The sequence below is a fragment of the Chionomys nivalis genome, chromosome 1 (genome assembly GCF_950005125.1).
Source record: "Chionomys nivalis chromosome 1, mChiNiv1.1, whole genome shotgun sequence".
NCBI classification, from domain to species: Eukaryota; Metazoa; Chordata; class Mammalia; order Rodentia; family Cricetidae; genus Chionomys; species Chionomys nivalis.
In genome coordinates, this window is record NC_080086.1 from 128,039,690 (window position 1) to 128,059,311 (window position 19,622).

General features: G+C 43.9%; 1 protein-coding gene across 3 annotated transcripts in view; it reads right to left on the reverse strand.

Moving 5' to 3' along the window:
• Window positions 1-19,622, reverse strand: part of Crim1 (cysteine rich transmembrane BMP regulator 1) — a 178,656-nt gene that overhangs the window by 91,633 nt on the left and 67,401 nt on the right. Inside the window, exons 3-4 of one of the 3 annotated variants that reach the window (XM_057775630.1) lie at window positions 4,937-5,179; window positions 3,780-3,900 (exon numbers count right to left, since the gene is read on the reverse strand). The exons of 1 other annotated variant lie outside the window; for it this stretch is intronic. In XM_057775630.1, coding sequence (XP_057631613.1) covers window positions 3,780-3,900; window positions 4,937-5,179 — 364 coding nt within the window. The remainder of the gene's footprint in view (window positions 1-3,779; window positions 3,901-4,936; window positions 5,180-19,622) is intronic. One more of the 3 variants, XM_057775638.1, reaches the window with a different exon arrangement.

Genomic DNA, 19,622 nt, shown 5'->3' on the forward strand with positions numbered 1-19,622 from the left:
ATGAGAACAAAGGTTTCTCTTAAAATGCTATTACTATAAATTAGGCAATTTTCTTTTTATTTCTATTTTTATATGTTTGCTTGGGTTTCATTCTTTGATCACAGTATAACCTATAAACTTCTTTTTTTTTTAAATATTTATTTATTATGTATACAATATTCTGTCTGCATGCCAGAAGAGGGCACCAGACCTCATTACAGATGGTTGTGAGCCACCATGTGGTTGCTGGGAATTGAACTCAGGACCTTTGGAAGAGCAGGCAATGCTCTTAACCCCACTGAGCCATCTCTCCAGCCTCCTATAAACTTCTTTAATAAGAGAAGTTTTGGTTCATATGCTAAGCTATCCTGAACAGACTTAAGCAACAGACTAGGCATATATATGTTCTGCATTTACCAGTATTAATGCACACACAGAGGAAATATGACATAATTGGTGACCTCTAGAAACATTCTTCAGCTAGTGAGATAAGACTTTATGTATGCAACAATTAAATAAAAGTGCAAGGAAATGTGTGATTAACTGACAGCAAGGAAAAGGATATTCTTGGAGTTCCCAGGGGGCAGGACAGGTATTACGTGAAAGATGAAGACCTTGTGGATAAAGTGGAATTTAATTGAATCCTGCAGGATGAGTGCTATCAGAAAAGGTGGAATGGAGAGATAAAGGTTGACTCATGCTGTGTTAGGAGAGGGCAGTGCTAGGAGGGAGCCATCTTTCTGTAGTCCTGGGTTGTAGGAGAGCTTAAGGAAAGGGTCTGGGAGCAAGTCAAGGCTTTTAAAGTGAGATGCACAACAGTAGCAGTATGAGCAATGGGAAGGGGATAAAGAAGCTACAAGTGTTCTTTCCACTCTTCCTTAACATATGCATTACCTTGGCTAAGAATGGGCTTGTTTGCTCATTCATTCATTCACTAATATATGCTGGCCATATTATTCCTTTGTATTGGAGATCACAAGTACCCACATTTCTTTGAGAATCACAAAATAAAAAAGAAACATCTGAATGATTTCAATGTATTATAAACATGTTATGTAAACAGATAAATGAGGAGTTACAAGGGAGCAGAAGGGCACACCAGAGACATCGATTATCGAAAACACCTTAAAGAGGGGAAAATGGAATCCTCAAAAGACAGCAGATGCTGTCCAGGTCAAAGAAGAGAAACACTATATGGAGAGAGGCGGCTGGAAATGCACAGGTCCTGAGCATGAGAACAGTCAGGGAGAGCACTGATTGGGCAGGAACAAAGGGTGAGTGTGTAGCAGGGAAGGGGACAAGCATGGGTCACTGGCTATCTAACACACAGGAAGGTAAGAGCTGTGAGAACGTAGTCCTCCCTGCAAATAATTGACAGCGGGACTTTGATGACTTCCTTCTCCGTGCTTCTGCGGTTGCACCATTTACCTTGGACCATTCTTCAGCAGAATGCCCAAGTCACAACTACATTAATACAATAATAACCACCCTCAGGTTTCTGTTTACTAGAGTCGCAACAGAAGGCATCTAGTACAACCTCTGTTCCAATGTAACATTTCTTTTAAGCACGGCTGGCAGGCGCCAGCCATCCAGATGGGAAGACATCTAACCAGCGCCAGGAACTGGAGTCGGCTGCAGAAAGCAGCGTGACTCACTGCTGAGTGTTATTAGTTGTGAGGTTTCCTTCTTAAGCTGAAATTTAGTGTTTTCCTACAGATCCTATACATTTTACCCAACAAGAGTGACTGGGAGAAAAAGTCCCCTGTACCTCCAACATACAAAAGGTGCTAATTACAGCTGTAAAACTGAGTTCAAAGTTGTCCCGTTCCTTCACTCAACGACAGGCCTGCCTGGTTTTGATTAATTAGGTTCTCTGATACCATGAACCATCTTCTTTTTCATGAAGGCCTTGAAGGAACATTTTTGACTACTAGTATCGCTCCACTGCTTTTGCTGCTGATTGGTTGTACCTGTGTGCATGGGTCTTCACCCTTCGCACACAACATCACATAGGGACAACATCCTAATGTCACAGGGAGGTCGCTGTACCTCTTTAACACACCACTTTCACAGAATTCTTGGTTTTCCACTTCATGACACAGCATAGAGGACATGTCTGAAAGAATCTTAGGTTTCGGATAAGAAAAAGGCCAGGACACTAAAGACCTAATACATTTCGTTAACGGAAAGAAGAAAAAAGCAATTATGAAAACAAACTCTAAGTATCTTCTCTGATTACTGAAAAAGGAAACTTATTGTAGTGGTTCATCTAATCAACCTGATGGGATTGAGAAGGATCTAGATCAGTGTTCTCTATCTTCTTAATGCTCCGACCCTTTAATACAGGTCCTCATGTTGTGGTCACCCCCAACCACAAAATTATTTCATTGCTACTTCATAGCTGCAATTTTGCTGCTGTTACAAATTGTAATGTCAATACCTGACATGCAGGACAGCTGATATGTGACCTCCCAAGTGGGTTGTGACCCACAGATTGAGAACCGCTGGTCTAGGTCTGAGTGGGTCTAAGAGGGAGGTCACTGCCAGAGAGGATTAACTGTAGGGGGAGCCTTGCCTTGCATATGTATGGTACTATCGCATAGGCTAGAGTCCAATGGAACAGATGGGAGAAAAGTACGGGGTTCCCTAGTCAAAAATCTCTCTTTTCTACTCCCTGGATGCCATTTGGTGAACTGCCCTGAAATACCCTCCTCCTACGACAGAAAGAAACCTCTGAGATCATGAGCCAAATCTCAAAGATTTGGTCAAAGCATAGAACCCCAACTAACACATGGTTACTTTAACTATGGGCTACCTATATTTACATATTCCTAATTCATAAAGTCATTCCTATAACCAAAACTACTCATGCAGCAAGTCTAAACGCTAAATGCCAAATGCCTGGTACTAGGATGGGTCTAGAGCATAGGTTACAGATGGAATTAAGTAAGGAAGGATTTCAGCTCTTGGTATTCTATGTAGAACAGAAGTGGTAAGAAAGGAAATGTCTTTATTACAAAGACGATATAAAGGGCTAGAAAAGATGGAGGAGCTAGTTATGACAGAGAAGAGGGACAGGTATCATGGGTAAGGGGAAGCAGACTGCAGACCCAGGTTCCCTGAAAGCAACGTACTGTTGGCTAGCATCACTGTGATGCTCTGCAGAGCATCAACAGCAGACCCGAGGGCTCTTGGGGTCTAGAGACCTCATTCAATAGCGTTCAATAGATGCCCTGTTACTGACATTAAAATGATGGTGGCTTACCTACTACAGCTAAAGGGAAATGTGTCTGATACTCAAAATTACTGATAAGAATTCAGACACCTTTTTGCCTCAGTATGAAATGGGGCCTGGGAGATGCATGACTCCACATATCCAGATCCCTTCTGATGAGCTCTTTGAAGCAGTCAGTGTTTCATAACACTGGGCACTTGGCTTACACACTCACAAGATCTGCTGCAAAGGATCAAATGGTGTGTCTCACTATCAGAGGCCTCGTTCTGCCTCCTAATCTGGGCACGGAGGGGAAAGCGTGCCTACTTACTTCCTAGGCCTCCAAGTGCTTTCAGGAAGAGTCTTAATCCTTAAGATTAATGGCTTAACCTGATGACACCTGGCTTTGATGTGAGGAGAGACATATGTAAACAGCAAGTAATAGTAACAGTCCAGTGGTTTCTCCAGAGAAACAGGCAAGGATTGGGTTTCCCAAGGGAAAACAAGCTGCAGGCTAGAAAAACTGTCCAGGGGATGGTGCTAGCAAATAAGTCAGAAAAGAAACTTGAACCGGTGACAAACCAACCTTGCCGGCAGGGTACAGCAGCCATCCGCTGTGAGCCGCACTTGAGTTTCGTAGCTGTCCAGGGGGCACACGGCCTGCTGGACAGGGGGGCACTCCACGGTGCTGCAGTCCACGCTGAAAACTGAAAGGGGCAAACAGAGAAGCACCGTTTATTGCGACATCTACTTGCATTTTGAATCCCCAAATGAAATAACGACTGTCAACAAATGTCCAAAGACTCCTTGTTTCCCTGAAACCCAGAGGCCCTTCTAATGTTTTCCTTTCCGTCAATGAAACGGAAGTGCACCTGTGGTTCATCTCAAACAGGGGACAAGAGTTAGGATGAGAACGGAGTGAGACCATGGAGTTATACGGATGGTGATGGGCAGCGAGAAGAGTTTCTGACAGAGCAGTTCAAGAGATGGACAAGGGATCACTTGGCCTGAAGCGTTTACCTAACAGGAAAACTGAAATTAAGAAAGAAAAATAAAAGAAAAAAAACTTTAAAAACTGATCAATCATGAGAAAGTTGCGAAGAAGACACCACTACAACCTAGATCTAGTCACAGACTACATTAGAAATACTGGCACTAGGGTAAGGCTGTTAGATACACTATAAAGCGAGAAACAGCTGCGACACGACAAGAATTCCAATACTGGCAAAGAAGGTGAGTAAACAGTCAAGTGACGGAGGGCATGCTTCGAAGCCAAGGCGGACGGGAGGGGCTGACAAGGAAGAAAACTGGGGCTGTTTCCTTATAAAACATCTGCCATTCAGATGTGTGTATTTATCCAAACATAATTCTGTTTTATATATGTGTGCTTCTAAATGTACAACTTCCAAGTGACAAACGCATCTGCAAATGAAGCCTCCGATCGTCTCTCGGGGAGCGAAGCAGGGAGCTACAGCACCAGTCTTCCCCAACAGCTTCCTCAAGCATACATGAAGAAAATAAGGAAGAGAAAAGGGCTGGCTTACTCCATGACGGCGCTCTTGCGCCAGGAAATTATCCCTCTGGCTCTTTGATTAGAGACCTGAAGTGAGACACTAGTGAAGCAGCAAGCCATCCGAGCACAAGTAAGAATGCTCATCTTGGTGGGAGTGGAGAAGCCCTGGAGGAAGGACCTGTTGCCCTCTGATGCAAAGGGGCGATGCTGCCCAGCCAGCTTGCGCATACCTGGTTTGCACTCAGAGAGGTCACAGCACTCTCCCGGCTTCCCTGAGGCTTTGGACACTAGAATGTTCAGGTATCCCGGCTGGCAGACTTTGCGCAGACAGCCCGCAGGGTCACACACGCAGCGGCTGGGTAAGGGACAACACTCCCCAGGAGGAGCATAGCCCTCGATCAGAACGGAATCTTCAGGGCAACGTGGAGAGAACTGGACTTCACAGCGGGCCTTGGAGCAATCTGGCTTCTCTTCTAAATGGGAGAGAAAGAATTTAGCTCATGCCCAGGGCAGTGTGGGGCGCTTTTGTGGGAAGAACAGATCATCCTAAGTCTATTTACTATGCAAAGAGCAGGGCAGAAAAAGAAGTCTGGTGAAAATCTCAACCACGGGAAATCTCTACCAAGAGCTGTCCGTGACACCAAACTACAGGCCCTGAGGTTCCATCCCTTGCTCATGGTGTACAGCCAACACCTACTACAAAGCTCAAGGGGACGCAAAGGGAAGGCCTCACGTGGCTCAGATTCATGTCTATACTAACTGTGAACCCAAGGGTCGTGAGGTTTCATTCTTGATAGTGATACAGGTTAAAAACCCAAACAGTGACAGAAACAAGCCATGGCTACTCCAGGGACTGAAGACAATATGAACGATACCGGACATGAAGAACTTGACCTCCAAACGGGTTTCGATAAAAGGAGCTGATTAAGATGTGTAATTTTATGACGTGGCAGCTGAACAAGACCATGAGCCACCTTCCCCCGTCATTCTCCTACACGGCACGTCTGGCCCACGGGATGGATGCACCTGTCCATGAAATGCCACCTGCTGACCCATGGAGACAGCTCAGTCTCAGAGATGGGGAAAGTAACAGTGGGCTTTACCAGCAAGTGTAAGACTAAGCAGCGGAAGTCCGAGCTCATCAAACTGGAGTCCTCAGGCTATGTTCTTGGTTTAAACTTTTAAGAGACCCACGGCCTCGAGGAAAAGACTGCAACAATCTAAAACTACTAAAGACGGTGACCTTTGAAGAGGGTCAGGGTGTTGGGAAGATGTTAGTGAAACAAAGTCACACGGTGCTATAGTGACCACTTCTGCAACCTTTAACTGACTTTGCTAAACTAAAACCCAGAGATGGCACCGCAGAACAGGATTGAAGTCAAGAGTTTCCTTAATTGTGTCTGTGTGTGTATACCCAAACAAACCAACCAACCTAAGGCAGAAAACGCAAGGAACCCACCCAATCAGTGAAAAAGCAAGAGCCAAGGTACCGCTTACATTTCACTCAGCTCTGGAGCACAGACGGAACTGTCATTCCCAAGCCAAGCCTGCTTCTTTCCGACTTCTCTCCCTCAAAAGTCTCTGTAGCAGAGGTGAACCTGGAAGTCCTCATCCTTCTGCCTCCACTTGCCAAGTAATGGGATGATACCTGGCTCTTCCTCTGCTCACTTTCCAACCTGGCTGCCTCCCCTTTCACTTTCCTGGTCGCCTTCCTTGCTTAACTACTCGTCTAGCTAAAACACATGCGAGGAGATCTCCCACGCTTAGAGTCCTAGAAAATGCATCCAGAACTATTTACTGAGTGCCAATTGATTTAGCCGTTTGGGATAACCAGGAGAGAGAGAAGGGGGAGGAGGAGAGGGAAAGATTAAGATTGATTCTTGCTCTCATCTGGTCTATGAGGCAGTAAAGGGTGACAGAAAAGGGATCGATATTATAAACAGCAACAGAGAGTGTTAAACGCTCTGGGAGACCGACAGAGTAAGGGGAGCTAAGACTGCTGAGGAGGAGGGGCAGCTACGAGGTGCAGAGCAAGCATGGAATGAGATGAGCGCTGCAGAGATACCCAGAGGAGCCTTCCAAGAAAGGGGACAGAATCTTGACTGTGCAAGAAGCCCCCTCTTGCAATCGTAAGGCTTTGGGATTGTGAGTAACAGGAGACACCAGGCAGGGAGTAAGAGGCAGAGAAGGATCTGGAGAGAGGAAAGAGAGCCAAATCCATGCACTGTTTTCTACAGTTAACAACGTGTTGGACACGGAGATGACTTTGTCATTAAAGGTCATGCGACGTGCTTTCTGTCACACAACTTATAGCTGCACCCTACTTTTCCTGTTGGACAGAAGGCAACTGCACCACACCTCTGCTTCAGTCAGGGTCAATAGCCAAGTGCAAGCCCTGCCCTCTCTACCAGTTGCTGCCATCAAACCAACAGCCAATAAGCTTAAAGCAGAGTGGAAAGTGAAAAGAGCTTCTGGCCTAAGGGTAAACTTCAATAGTGGAACACACACACACACTACTTCTGACGTCCTGGGAATTCTCTGAGCTAGTATCTGCTCCATTTTGCAGGTAATGAAATCAAAGTTCAGGCAGGTTAAGCTAATTGCCCAAGTTCATACGGCTGGTGAATGGGCTGGGGTGAGCTGACCCTGGTCCATCTGGTCCACAAACCTCTGGTACGATATGACTCCTGTCCCAGGATTGCCTGGTGTTGAAGGTATTCAGCTTTGGCCTTGACCTTCTTCCCTCCTGAGTTGATTTATCTGGGTTAACTTCTTTCCTGACTGGAAATATGGTTTCTGATAAGCCCTCACAGCTGAACTTTCTCCTCTCCTCAGAGCCACAGAGCCTACAATCACATGTGTGGGCCACACAGGTCTTAGCTCCACTCTCAAACCCCTAGCCATCTACTTTCATACCAAAATCCCTAGGAACTACCTTGCAAAGAGAAGATACGTCAATGACGAGGAGTCTACATTGAGAAACTCCCCCTACCGCATCAGCATGGGGATTCTCAAAGAGCTGAGAAACAGAAGGTTAATCTTGGCGATGGGGCTCAGCTTGGTCTTTGTAAAGTACATTCAAGAGGACTGCTTATCTGGCAGATGCTAACACTGATTTATAATAAAGAAAAACCCCAATTCTACCTACAAAGAGCACTGAATTAATACATTTGCTTATTTATAATTGATTTATTTGTTTGAGACAGGGTCTGGTGTAGGCCAGGTTGCCCCAAACCAGCTATGTAGCTCAGGATCCCCTTGAACTTCTGATCTTCATGTTTCTTCCTCCCAAGTGCTGGGACTGTGGTATGGACTGCCAGGCTTGGTTTTATGGGATTCTGGGGATCCAACCTAGGATGTCCTGAACATAAGTACTCTCTGAGCTCCAGCCGTACATTCTATTATAGTCATATTCTCTGAAGATTTGACATATATAGTTAAGGTTTTTCAAACATATTCTTCCGTGTTTTCCATAAAAATCCATCTTATTAGCGTTTGATAGTTACTTGACTCTTGACACTCTTTAACAATGTCACTTTTTAAAGCGTGTATGGCATAAGAGCCGCGTGAGCTTTTGCAGCACACGGGGGCCAAGGCAAGCGACCTAGGCAGTGTTAACTGTCAGTGAACATACATGAATCAGGACTTTAAATGTGAAAGTGTCCAAAAATGTCGAGAACACTATTTCAACTCTTCTTGAGACAATCATACTAGCTTTCCCTTAACTAATACAGTCAGATGGTAAAAGCACTCTTTGGGTTCTTAGGAAACACCTTATTTTAAACGGTTCTGTTGACTGTGACTTCCTAATAACTTAAGATCTTTAAGCGTAAAAATTTGAGTATAGGTTGGATGGTGGGGCACATGCTTTTAATTCCAGCACTCAGAAGGTAGAGGCAGACAGATCTCTGTGAGTTCAAGGCCAGCCTGGTCTACAGAGTAAGTTTCAGGACAGTCAAGACTTACACAGAAAAACCCTGTCTCGAAAAACCAAAAAAAAAAAAAAAAAGAGTATAGTAGTTATAGAGTTCATACCCCCCCAATACCCACGCCTACTCTCTCACCCCCCCCCCTTCTTTTCCAAGTGCTGGCCTATTCAGTCTTAGATATAGTTACATAGACTCTTTCAACGAGGACTTTTGTATTCTATCTCTTCCACTACTGCAAAAGATGTTTTGTTTTTGTTCTGAGACAGGGTTCCTCTGTGTAGCCCTGGGTGGCCTGGCACTCATTATATAGACCAGCATGTCCTCCAACTCAGAGATCTTCCTGCCTTTACCTTTCAAATCCTGGGATTAAAGGTGTGTGCCAACTTGCCCAACTACTGCAAAACTATTTCTGTAAGCACAAAGTTAACTATTTTTTGATGTTTACATATAACTTTCTCATAAAACTACCTTAAAGGGAAAGGGGGCAGGCAGGTGCCTTAGCTATTATTCAATATTATATTATTATCTTAGCTCTTTTAGACTCATCTTTCCCAAGCTGTATTAAACCCCAAATTCCCAGCAAACTTTACTGACAAGGCTTCACTCTTCCTGCTTTGTGTACCTGTCAGTTCCTTTATATTTTGGGATGTTTTAGTCTTTCAGATTCTTGCTAGTGTTCCTGAAGAGTCTTAACATAAAGACTAATTCACTTCTATTTCTCTCTTGCTTACTTATAAACACATAAAAATGTGACTTTAACATTTTAGCCAAATACTTCTTCAGTCATGTTTTAAGTTTCGTATGTGGTCCTCTCATTGTGATCTGTTTTGAAGTAATCTGTAACTCAATACTGATTTCTTCTTTTAACGTTTTTCGGAACATTTTATTTTGCTATAAAATGTCTGTAGAGCTAAGTTGGAGCAAGGGAGGGAGTTTTCCTTTTGTTTTTCTTTAATGATTTGTTGCTAGTTCATGCGTGCTGTCTAATTTTTTGTTTTTGTTAATTCTTTGAGATTTTATGGCTCTGCACATATGTGTGAACATATATAGTGTTATGGGCAGTTTTTAAAACATGAGGATTTAAAAGTAACATACACTCTATCTACTGAACACAAATGCCCATCTTTGAAATCAGCCTTCTTAATTCTGAAAACTCAGGTCTTCTGATTTCTGCACACTCTACTGGGAGTTGCAATGTCCCACTCGCCACACTGTTTGCCGTCATTCTTCAAACCTGGGCTGTTAATACGACGACAGCAGGCATTCGTTTCAAGTCTTACGCTGAGCTGGTGAACTGTGAAATCACGCTTTCAGAGAATTGAGATTTGTAAAACCTCTAGATATTTTCTTGTTTAATAACTGTTAATAACTGCTTTATTTTCCATCTTTCATTGGATCACCTAGTACTTGTGTGCACTCAGCATCCTGTACACACTTAACTCGATGTGTTACCATGGCACCAGCAACTGTTGTTCTGCCTCCTTCTTTCTCAGCCTGTTTCAAACACATAAGTTCTCTTGGAAATCTTTATTTATTCTTCTACATCTCTCTTGCTCATTTTTCCACACGGAAGATAAATAAGGAAACTATTGCCACATCATAAATTTCCCATGAATGAGAAAGGCGTTACCTTTGAAGTTGAAAATTTTATCTATTTGAAAAGAAGTCCTTTTAAACTCTTTCCCAATGGCATCTAACAAATCTATATATAATACTTAAGCTAATTAGCAAGCTTTTATGTCTGGTTGCCCTGGTAACTTTGCAACTGGCATCTTATAAAAGTAAAAATTGCCCCAGATATAGAAAGACAATATGACTCACAACTGAAGTAATTAAGGAAAAATAAATTAGTTTTACCATACTAGTAATCTTCCTTTGAGGACTGATATGGTTACCTAGTATAAAATGATGTCATAGTAATTATGCAAAGTGTCAATCAAACCTAGTCACTTGACCCTCCACGACTAGACTAGACAGTGGTTATTTCTAGGCCTTTTCCAGGACCATATACCAACAGAGAAAGTAAAACCACAATTCAGAAGGCAGCAAACGCATTTCAGAGTTTTCTGCTTAAACCTAGGTTTTAAGTAAAGGACAAATGGACAGCTATTAGATGGAAATAGGAAAAATGAGTTTTCAAGAGAGAGGTAAAGTCATACAGCCAGACTATTGCCAACCCTGTGTATTTTGTTGAGCTCCACGAAACATCTGAGACCGAAGCCTTCCTTTGACTTCTAAATCCCTTGACATGGTCACTCCAGGCAGCAGCAGAACATTGCACACTGGCTGTTGGAAAACTGGAAAAACAGCAGTGAAATTTAAATCTCACTCTTGAAGACTCAACCGCATAGTTGAGTTGTTGGGTCCTCCCTCACTACCAACTCTGACTCCTTCTGCCTGTTGATATTAAACTCCTAATACGCCATTCTGAGACATCTCTGGGAATTCCAGTAACTCCTAAGATAACTCAAAGACCCAAAATTAGGATGAGTTTTGATACCACAGACTTCAGTAAGGACACAGAGTACGAAGTCAAGAGGTGAAGGGCTTACTATGCTTGTCTGCTCCAGATCTCACTGTGGTGTTCCTTCCGCTGGTGGGAACAGCTGTGACATTGACCTTGGGTGTCACAGGGGCCCTCAGCCACTTGATAGAATCTGGAGATAAATGCTGTGATAGCAGCCTAGTCTATGAAGTCCTGGTATCTGTCTTTCACTCACTCAGTTGACAAACATTAACTGAATGACTTGAGCAGGGAAGGAGCAAAGTCCTCCTTTCTTGGATTTATGGCTCCAGAGAGAGGCTTTCAAACAAAGGGCTGCTCAGCATAGTGCCAGGTGGCGATAAAGGCTTTGAAGTACAATCAATGATACTAAGGCACTGCATCAGCCAGCAGAGTTCCTCAGTGCAGCAAAGAAAGAGCAGGGCCTGGTGGCACATGCCTGCAATCCCAGCCTTCAGGAGACAAACACAGTCAGCATGGCAAGTTCCAGGTCAGCCTGGACTACACAGTGAGTTCTAAGCTAGCTACTAGGGAATACATGGTGATAACAGAGAGGGCCACAGGAATGCAAGTAGTAGACAAGAATGCTCCAGAACCAAGGAACAGCAAGGAAAACACCTTGAAGGCAAGACAGAGCTGACTCTAAGTAGGAATATTCAGAGTTAGGAAAAAGAAATCTAAACTGAAGTATAATTAACATGCAGAGAATACCAATTAAAACTCACCAAAAAAGCCACAAGGCAAACATTTTGATGTATAATATTTCTTATTAAGGATTGAAATGGAAAAAAAACCTCTCCAAATTGAGGACTTCCCAACCACCGCGCCGCCTTGTGCTCTTCAGTGAAAAGGAGACATTTTCATCTGTACCCAACAGATGACAAGACAGATCCCGGGAAGCTAAGACACCTGGCTGAGGACACATGATGAGTGGCTGAGCTGCCAAAATTCACAATTCTTTCTGTAGTCCATAATGCCCAAAGCAAAAGTTCTGTATTTGGCTCGTCTAGGACTTGTATGTCTAGTCCGTGGCCATGATTCTGCTCAAACACTCAGTTCAGCATGGCTTTGTAATGGCAAGGAAGGCAGGTCTTTGGTGAGTGCTCATCAGTGCACTGCCAGCTGTCCTGTTTCGTTTGTTCTTAGCCACAGAGACAGCACCGGGCCCAATTCTTGCCTGCATGCAGCGTTATTCTGTTCTGGAAACTTCTATAGCAAATGCAGTACATATGTCATCCCCCTGCTTTCAAGTTTAGAGGCCGACTCCTTTAAAAGCTACACTGGAGAATTCTTTTCATTCACATTCCATGATTTTATCATAACCTTTTTTGGCAGGCTTTGCTGTGAAGACTTGCTCCACACAATCATAACCCCAAGGGGGGAAAATTAGGCTTTTGTTGACACAGAACCAGGAATACTTCATATTTCAGCTCCTTCAGAAACACCCACACTACTTTTCCAGTTCTTTCTTTTCCCCTGAAGTTGGGCTTTAAGAGCAGGAGACCCTGCATAGGGCCTTCCCTGCATGGTTTATTAAAGATGCCAAGTTAAAGTGTTTTCAATTGCCTAATAAAGTCCCCCGGCATCACAGCACAACATAACTCAGCCTGAAGACGACGAAGAAAACAGTAAAGGATCTACACAACTACTGGATGTAATGTTTTAATTCAGTCTTCTACACTCTGGCTGTGTGTGTGCATTAAAATCACTCACAACGCTTTTAAAAACACCACTGTCTGGAAAACACCTCACTGATTAGATCTGATTGCTCGGAAAGAGAGGTGTGTGTGGGGGGGTCTGTATATTTATTTCAGCAGCTCCCAGGCGATCCCATTGTGTTCTTCAGGTGACGAAACAGCCCCGACTCCTTCGGCAAACTGAAAATCTTTCCAAGGACACTCGCTATGGAAACAGCGTTTGCCAGGGCGGCTTCACACACTCAAGGCAAACCACGGGTACCAAAGGACCAATTGACTCTTCTAGTCTGGCCAGCTCAGAGCTCCAGTCTGCATATTACACTTCAAGACATGTTTAGGGACCCGTGGACCACACAGCTTTCCTAGCTCCGGGTACTGCTGACCTAGAGCGTACAGACTGGCTACTCCAGGTGTGGCCCGCAGTCAGCAGTGGGCGGCAGCACTGCTAGGAAGTGGAGCAGCTGTACTTCAGCAGCAGGACACTGTAAAGTTTAAGATGGGCTGAGCCAGGGTGCTGCTTTTCAGTGACCCCCAGGGCCGAGGCCATCAGCATCTCCTGGGCATTTGCCAGAAATGAAAATCCTAAGGTCCTCATCTAGTGTAAAGAATCAGAAACTCTGGGAACGAGGCCAAGGAATCTGAGTCTAAAAACTCTACAAGGGTTCACTCACTCCTTGCCTCCTGTCAGAATTGCCTGGGAAACAGAACCCGAAAGCTCGGGGTGGAAGTGTGCTACTCCAGCAATGCAAAGTGTTCCAAAGACTCCCAAGGCAACGAAAATGTGCAGTCGTGGATGTGGTCAGCATCCTGTGCCGGCCCTTGTCCTGTGATCTCAGGAAATTCAAAGCTGTCTTAGTTCTTAGAAAATATGACCGAACCAGCCTTCTCTGGAATCTTCTTTGAAGGGATCAGAGTTACCCGAGAGGAGGCAAAACCCAAGATCGCCTTTTGATCATGGGCAGAAGGCTTGGGGCCAGAGGCAGACCCTGAGTGTAAAGTGTGTGCATTCTTCTTAACTTTCAACAGTTTGCATGTGACAGCAGAATTCCCAGCCCAGAGAAATTTTATTGTGTCATCTGTGAATTCATAGCAAGGAAGTATATTCAATTTACTGCCAGACGGATTTGCCATTCAAACAATTATAGTTACATATTCATACACCATAATGAATTCCAAAATGTTACAATCTGTTTCTTAAAAAGAACTCTGACAATAAGAGAAGGCCTAAATATAGGTTAGAATAAAGGTACAAAGTACCAAATGTTGGTTTTAAAATGATTCGTTTTACCTAATAGAGCCACCTCTGTAAATACCCCGCCTTGTTTGTCACATGCTGGGCTCCCCTCCCCCCACAGAGGAATCGTAATTATTAGGATGCAGGACAAATGATAACCGAGGGAAGCCTAAATGAACTAGCTTCACAGTCAGTTAAGCGGCATCTTAAAAAACACTCTTCCTCACAGCTTGAAAATGTCAAGGAGGTGTAAACATTAGCTCTCTGGGACGGGTCCTACCAGAAGGCGACATCCATTACAGAACACAAACAGAATCCTCAATTTGCCGCAGCATTCTGTGGGTCTAGTTGCCTTCCGTGCTTAGCATCCCCAAGGAATGGATGCTGTAACTCTGCTCTTTCCTACAAGGACGGCACTGCTTTGACAAGAGTACAATAAAACGCCAGATCTTAAACACGAGGGAAGGAAGGGTCTGGTGTTCCTCAGCTATAAAATGTAGGGCCGGCCCTTGTGGGTGTGCTCAATGAACACACTCCAGCCAGCTTCTAGGAGCATTTCCTACTCAATCAGGTTCCAAAGCCCTTGGCGTCGGCTCATTCAAGAAGACCAATGCTTACTGAATGAAAGGAGTAGCCTATCACATCCTTCCAAATGTCAGTTTGTCAACACTCTCAAGTATTTGCAATACAAGAGAAAATGTGAAAACACACAACACACACACGAGAGAGAGAGAGAGAGAGAGAGAGAGAGAGAGAGGGACGCAGAGAGACACACACAGAGAGAGAACATCAAATTGAAGGTATTATCAATAAGTTGCCGAGTCTCAGAGGTGATATATGAACTTTTAAAAAATCTTGAGAAGTTCTTTAGTACTATTTTATGATGATATGAGACCTTTGGAGTTGTGGCAGATGACATCACTTAAGAGAAGAATTAAGGAGGGCTCAAGCAGCAGGAATAAGGGACAGGTAGGGGGTGGCACAGAACATTCTGTTGCTATTCCATCCCCACTGACGACAGCAGCAGAAAATAAGGAAGAGCAGGCTGTTTAACTGTTCCACTGGAAGTTCTCACGCAGGTCCGCACATGCTGGACACAGACATGTGGCTAAAATTATAAATAAATGCTTGGAAAAAATATGTTGGCCATTTTTTTCTGCCTCCTCTCTTTCTCTTTTTAAGTTCCACCTCAGGGAAGATAATCCGTTTGTCTGAACCATTCAGTTGACACTGAACAGAGATTATTTTTAGCCACTTTTAGACCAGTTTTATATAGGAGTCATATTATAGCCACAAAGGCTTAAGAAACAAGAACTGGGTTCAAATCTTGGGTTTTTAAAAACAAGTTGTGCCATCTTCACCAAATGGTTCTGAGTTGGAGCTTCCTTAGGGTTGTTATTAGCAAGATAAAGGAGGCTGCAAGAAGTCATGTGCCTGGTGCATGCTCAGCAGTCAGTAGCTTGGTGATGCCATCACTGTACCACCGTTACTTACTAGAACAGTCTAGACACATGCACAAGTGCACACATGCATGAATGCGTGCACATATGCCTTCACCACCTATCTCTGCTACCCTATATAAATTATACATTTTATAGAGCCTCAGAACCCTCGGGTGTTAAGATGAGAAATCTTATTGTACAAGACTGGCTTGAAGAGTGGCAGAATATATATATATATATATATATATATATATATATATATATATATACACACACATACACACACACACACACACACACACACACACATATATATATACTCCTATTATGTAGAGCACAGTATGTGTATCCAAGCTCTAGAGCAATGGTTCTCAATCTGTGGGTCGTGACTCCTCTGGGGAGTCAAATGACCCTTTCACAGGGTCGCCAAAGACCATCAGAAAGAACAGATGTTTACGTTACAATTCGTGACAGTAGTGAAATTTCAGTTATGAAGCAGCAATGAAAAAGAATTTTATGGCTTGGGAATCACCACAACATGAGGAGCTGTATTAAAGGGTCACAGCATTAGGAGGGTTGAGAACCACTGCTCTAGAGTCCTGGTGCTTTTTCTTATTGTTTTAAGTCTAATGCCTAGCAGGTTAAATAGGCTATCCCGGAAGACGGGTGTGGTCACTGAAGTGACCACTAGTGATAATGTTAAGGTTCATTATGAAACACAGACCCGACTGCCCCTATAGAGCACAGAATGCTTCCGTCATCTTAGAGAGTCAAATGCTTCTGCTCTTATTCATTCCTTTCAACCCGATTAATGAGGGAACAGTCTATAACTCCATCTATGGAGAAAGAAGAACCACCGAAGGTTCTCCACCGTCTACTTCTCCATACTTCTCCATTCCAGGTACATAGATGGGCCCCTGCATACATAGATGTTATACCGATGAGTGGGCAGAGGACAGTACCAGGTATCTCTAATAACAAAGAAAGGCTGACAGCATTTATACACTCACAGGGAGTGCTCCGGGCCTCACATCACAGCTCCGCTTCTGCTTCAAACTCTTTCTCTGAAGGCGTTTCCACCCCCTCTGGACTGTTTCTTCAGCTCCCACACACTTCCCAACCAGGCTAGCTCTTGGGGCAAACCCTTGAGAGGGCCCCACGTTTCTATGGCGTCTTTGTATTCTCTGTGTACCCGGTGCACAAATGCTGGCCCACAGCGACCGCCAAGAGGGCACCCGAGACGACAAGTATGTGGGCTGCAGCTGAGCAAAGGGATGTGTTGACTTTCCACCCTGAACTACAACTTGACCTGGAGCAAAAACAAAAATACAGTCAAGCGTATTTTTTTTTCCCAGAAATGATAATTATAGTACTCCAAACTTCAACTACCAAAATGGAAAAGGCATTACAAAAAATAATTTATTAAATGGGCACTTATATTCAGGGTAGCCATTACATGGAAGTTATACTCCCTGCGCCCCCCCCCCGCCCCGTAAGTATTAAAGGGCTGGGCTCCTCACTCTAAGCTGTCTTTCAGTTGTGGGGCTGGAATGGGGGTTGAGTCTGGCAATAGCTCTCTAATTCATCACTGTTAATATAACCTTTCCCATTTAAAACATACCAATGATTTAAGAATCACAGCTTATAAGTCTGTCTGACTCATCATGTCAAAGGAGTGTGAATTCTGAATTATTCCTGTTACCAAAGAGAGAAGGTGCAGTGTCCAGAATCCTCTAGGAACGGTCCAAGTATGCTGGCCTAATTTAACTGTTCCCCGATCCCTCACTTGGTCCTTCCATTCCAGCCAATATCCTTCAGAACTTAGGACTCTCATTGGGGTACACGAGATGCAAATCTCACTCTGCTGACTTCTAGCACTTAATGGTCCTCAACTGCAGTATGCCGGAAGGCTTTCTGAAACAAAGAATCTCGGCCCAGAGTCACTGATGGGGTTGGTAAGCAACAGGGCTGGAGGAGGGCCATGGGTGACAAATTTGCAGGCTTTCTTGCGGCTATCCAGGTGCCGTCCTTGAGCACATCTGCCAGAAGACATTAGTCTCTTAGCAACTATTTTCCTGTGTCCTAGAAAAGGTGCCCGCTTCATCTTGCCTGCCTGCCTTTCCAGCAGCTGTAGGGTGGAACGGGCTCTAGGTATCAAAGGACATGCTTGATAGACTGAGAGGAGGTCCTATCCCAGCTCAGCCTCTTCTAATTGAACAACATCCATTTCTTCCTGACGTTATCATCCCTGGAGAACCACAATACAGAGGACAAACTGGCTTTCGGGCTCAGGCTGCTGCTCTGGTGTGTGCTACACAGGCTTCAGTGCTGCGGCTCTCAAATGTGTCGAAGGATATCCACAAACAAATCTCATCAGAATGAACTTAAAAGACAAGATAATTTGTAGTGAGCTAAGATTCACAAATTCACACTTCTACAGGTGTGAATCTGTATCAATTTGCTGGGGTCCTGACACTGAAAATTAACTTCACAAATGTTCCCAGAAACCAGTTCCACAAAGTGTGTGCAACCAAAATTCCTTCTAGCTTTTTGCTTTCCAACCAACACTATGTAGCCCTGGTCCATATACCATTCCACACAGTAGCAAAGGAGGAAGCGAAATCAGTAATTTTAGGTGGCAAGACTCAAAGCTGTTACGTAATTATTTCTGCTAACTTTGAAGACCAGGACTTAGGCACATGTCCTCATCCACTTGTAAGAGTGTGGGAAACGTCCTCTTTATTCTGGGCGGTCAAACCTCTGATTACAAATTTCCATTTCTAAGAGAAAAAGAGAATGGACACATGGGTCCCAGCAGGATCAGCTGGATCTCCTGGCAACAAGTCCCCACAAAAATCTATCGTTTGGACAGTGGATGCATCTTGTCCTTTGTTTTGCTTTTGACAAGGTCTCACTATTTAACCCTGGCTGTCCTGGAACTCTCTGTGTAAATCAGGCTGGCCTTGAACTCACAGAGATCAGTCTGCATCTCCCTCCCTTGTGCTGGGAGAAAAGGCATGTGCCACTACACAAGGCTTATCTTGTGCTTTTTAAGAGCAAAAGCAAACAAATCATTTTGAAGAATTGCTTGAGAGATACTCAAACTGAATGTGAGTGCTCCATCTACTTGTTAAAGGTACCTGGAAGATCAATTTCCTCTCGCAAACTTTAAAGTCCTTGATAACCAACTACCATGTAATATGCCACAGTTAAGTTGGGTATTTTAGCAAAAATGAGATGGATGAGATGACCTTGTCATCAGTGGGCTTAGATTTCTTGTGAAATACTCTATAAATCAGAATTTAACAAATCAACTTAACTCTATGTAATGAAATGGGGGGTGTGCAGATTTGAAGATTTAATTACATGGCAGTGGACGAATTAATGTTGGTTTGTGAATAAAGATGTAGGGATGGTTCTGTCTTCAGGACTTCATTGCTAAAAGTAAACTAGTTTTCATCAGAAATTCTTAGATATTTACGAAGAAAACAGTGGCTTACAAAGCCAATGGCCTATCAAAAGGTCACTGAGCTAATGGCCCAAAACCAAGCCCCCCAGGGAATCTTCTACTGGTCCTACCAAGCCACAGTCATTCATCATAACCCCAGACTCCTTGGCCTTCCATCTGCAGTTAGCATCTCCCCCAACAGTTATTCAAATCTCTCACATAATACTTAAGACCACTTAGAATCTAGTGTAAACATGATTTTAAAGCTCCTTTATCATCAAGCCAGATAAACATAACAGACTGAGCCACAACAAAAAGGGTACTTTATGAAAGTGGCATGGCTGAGAAGGTCAAAAGAGCAACCTCTCAGTGTGACCACTGGTGGCACGGTCCACTAGCCAGCTGCTGACAGGCCGCCCACCCTGACAGACGGAGAGCCACATCCCGTGAGGTTTGCAAACACAAATACTAGGAATGCGAAGGAAGGCTTGCGGAGATGGGAGTCGGATTAATCTTTCTTGAGACTCAAGGAAAGCAGTGCCCATGAAAAACTCTCTTTGAAGCTGCCTAATTTCCAGGGCATTTAGAGCTCGGGTATATTCCCTAACCCCTTCAGAACAGAAAGTCTGGGCAGAGCCAAGCAGAAACTATGACTAGATGAAC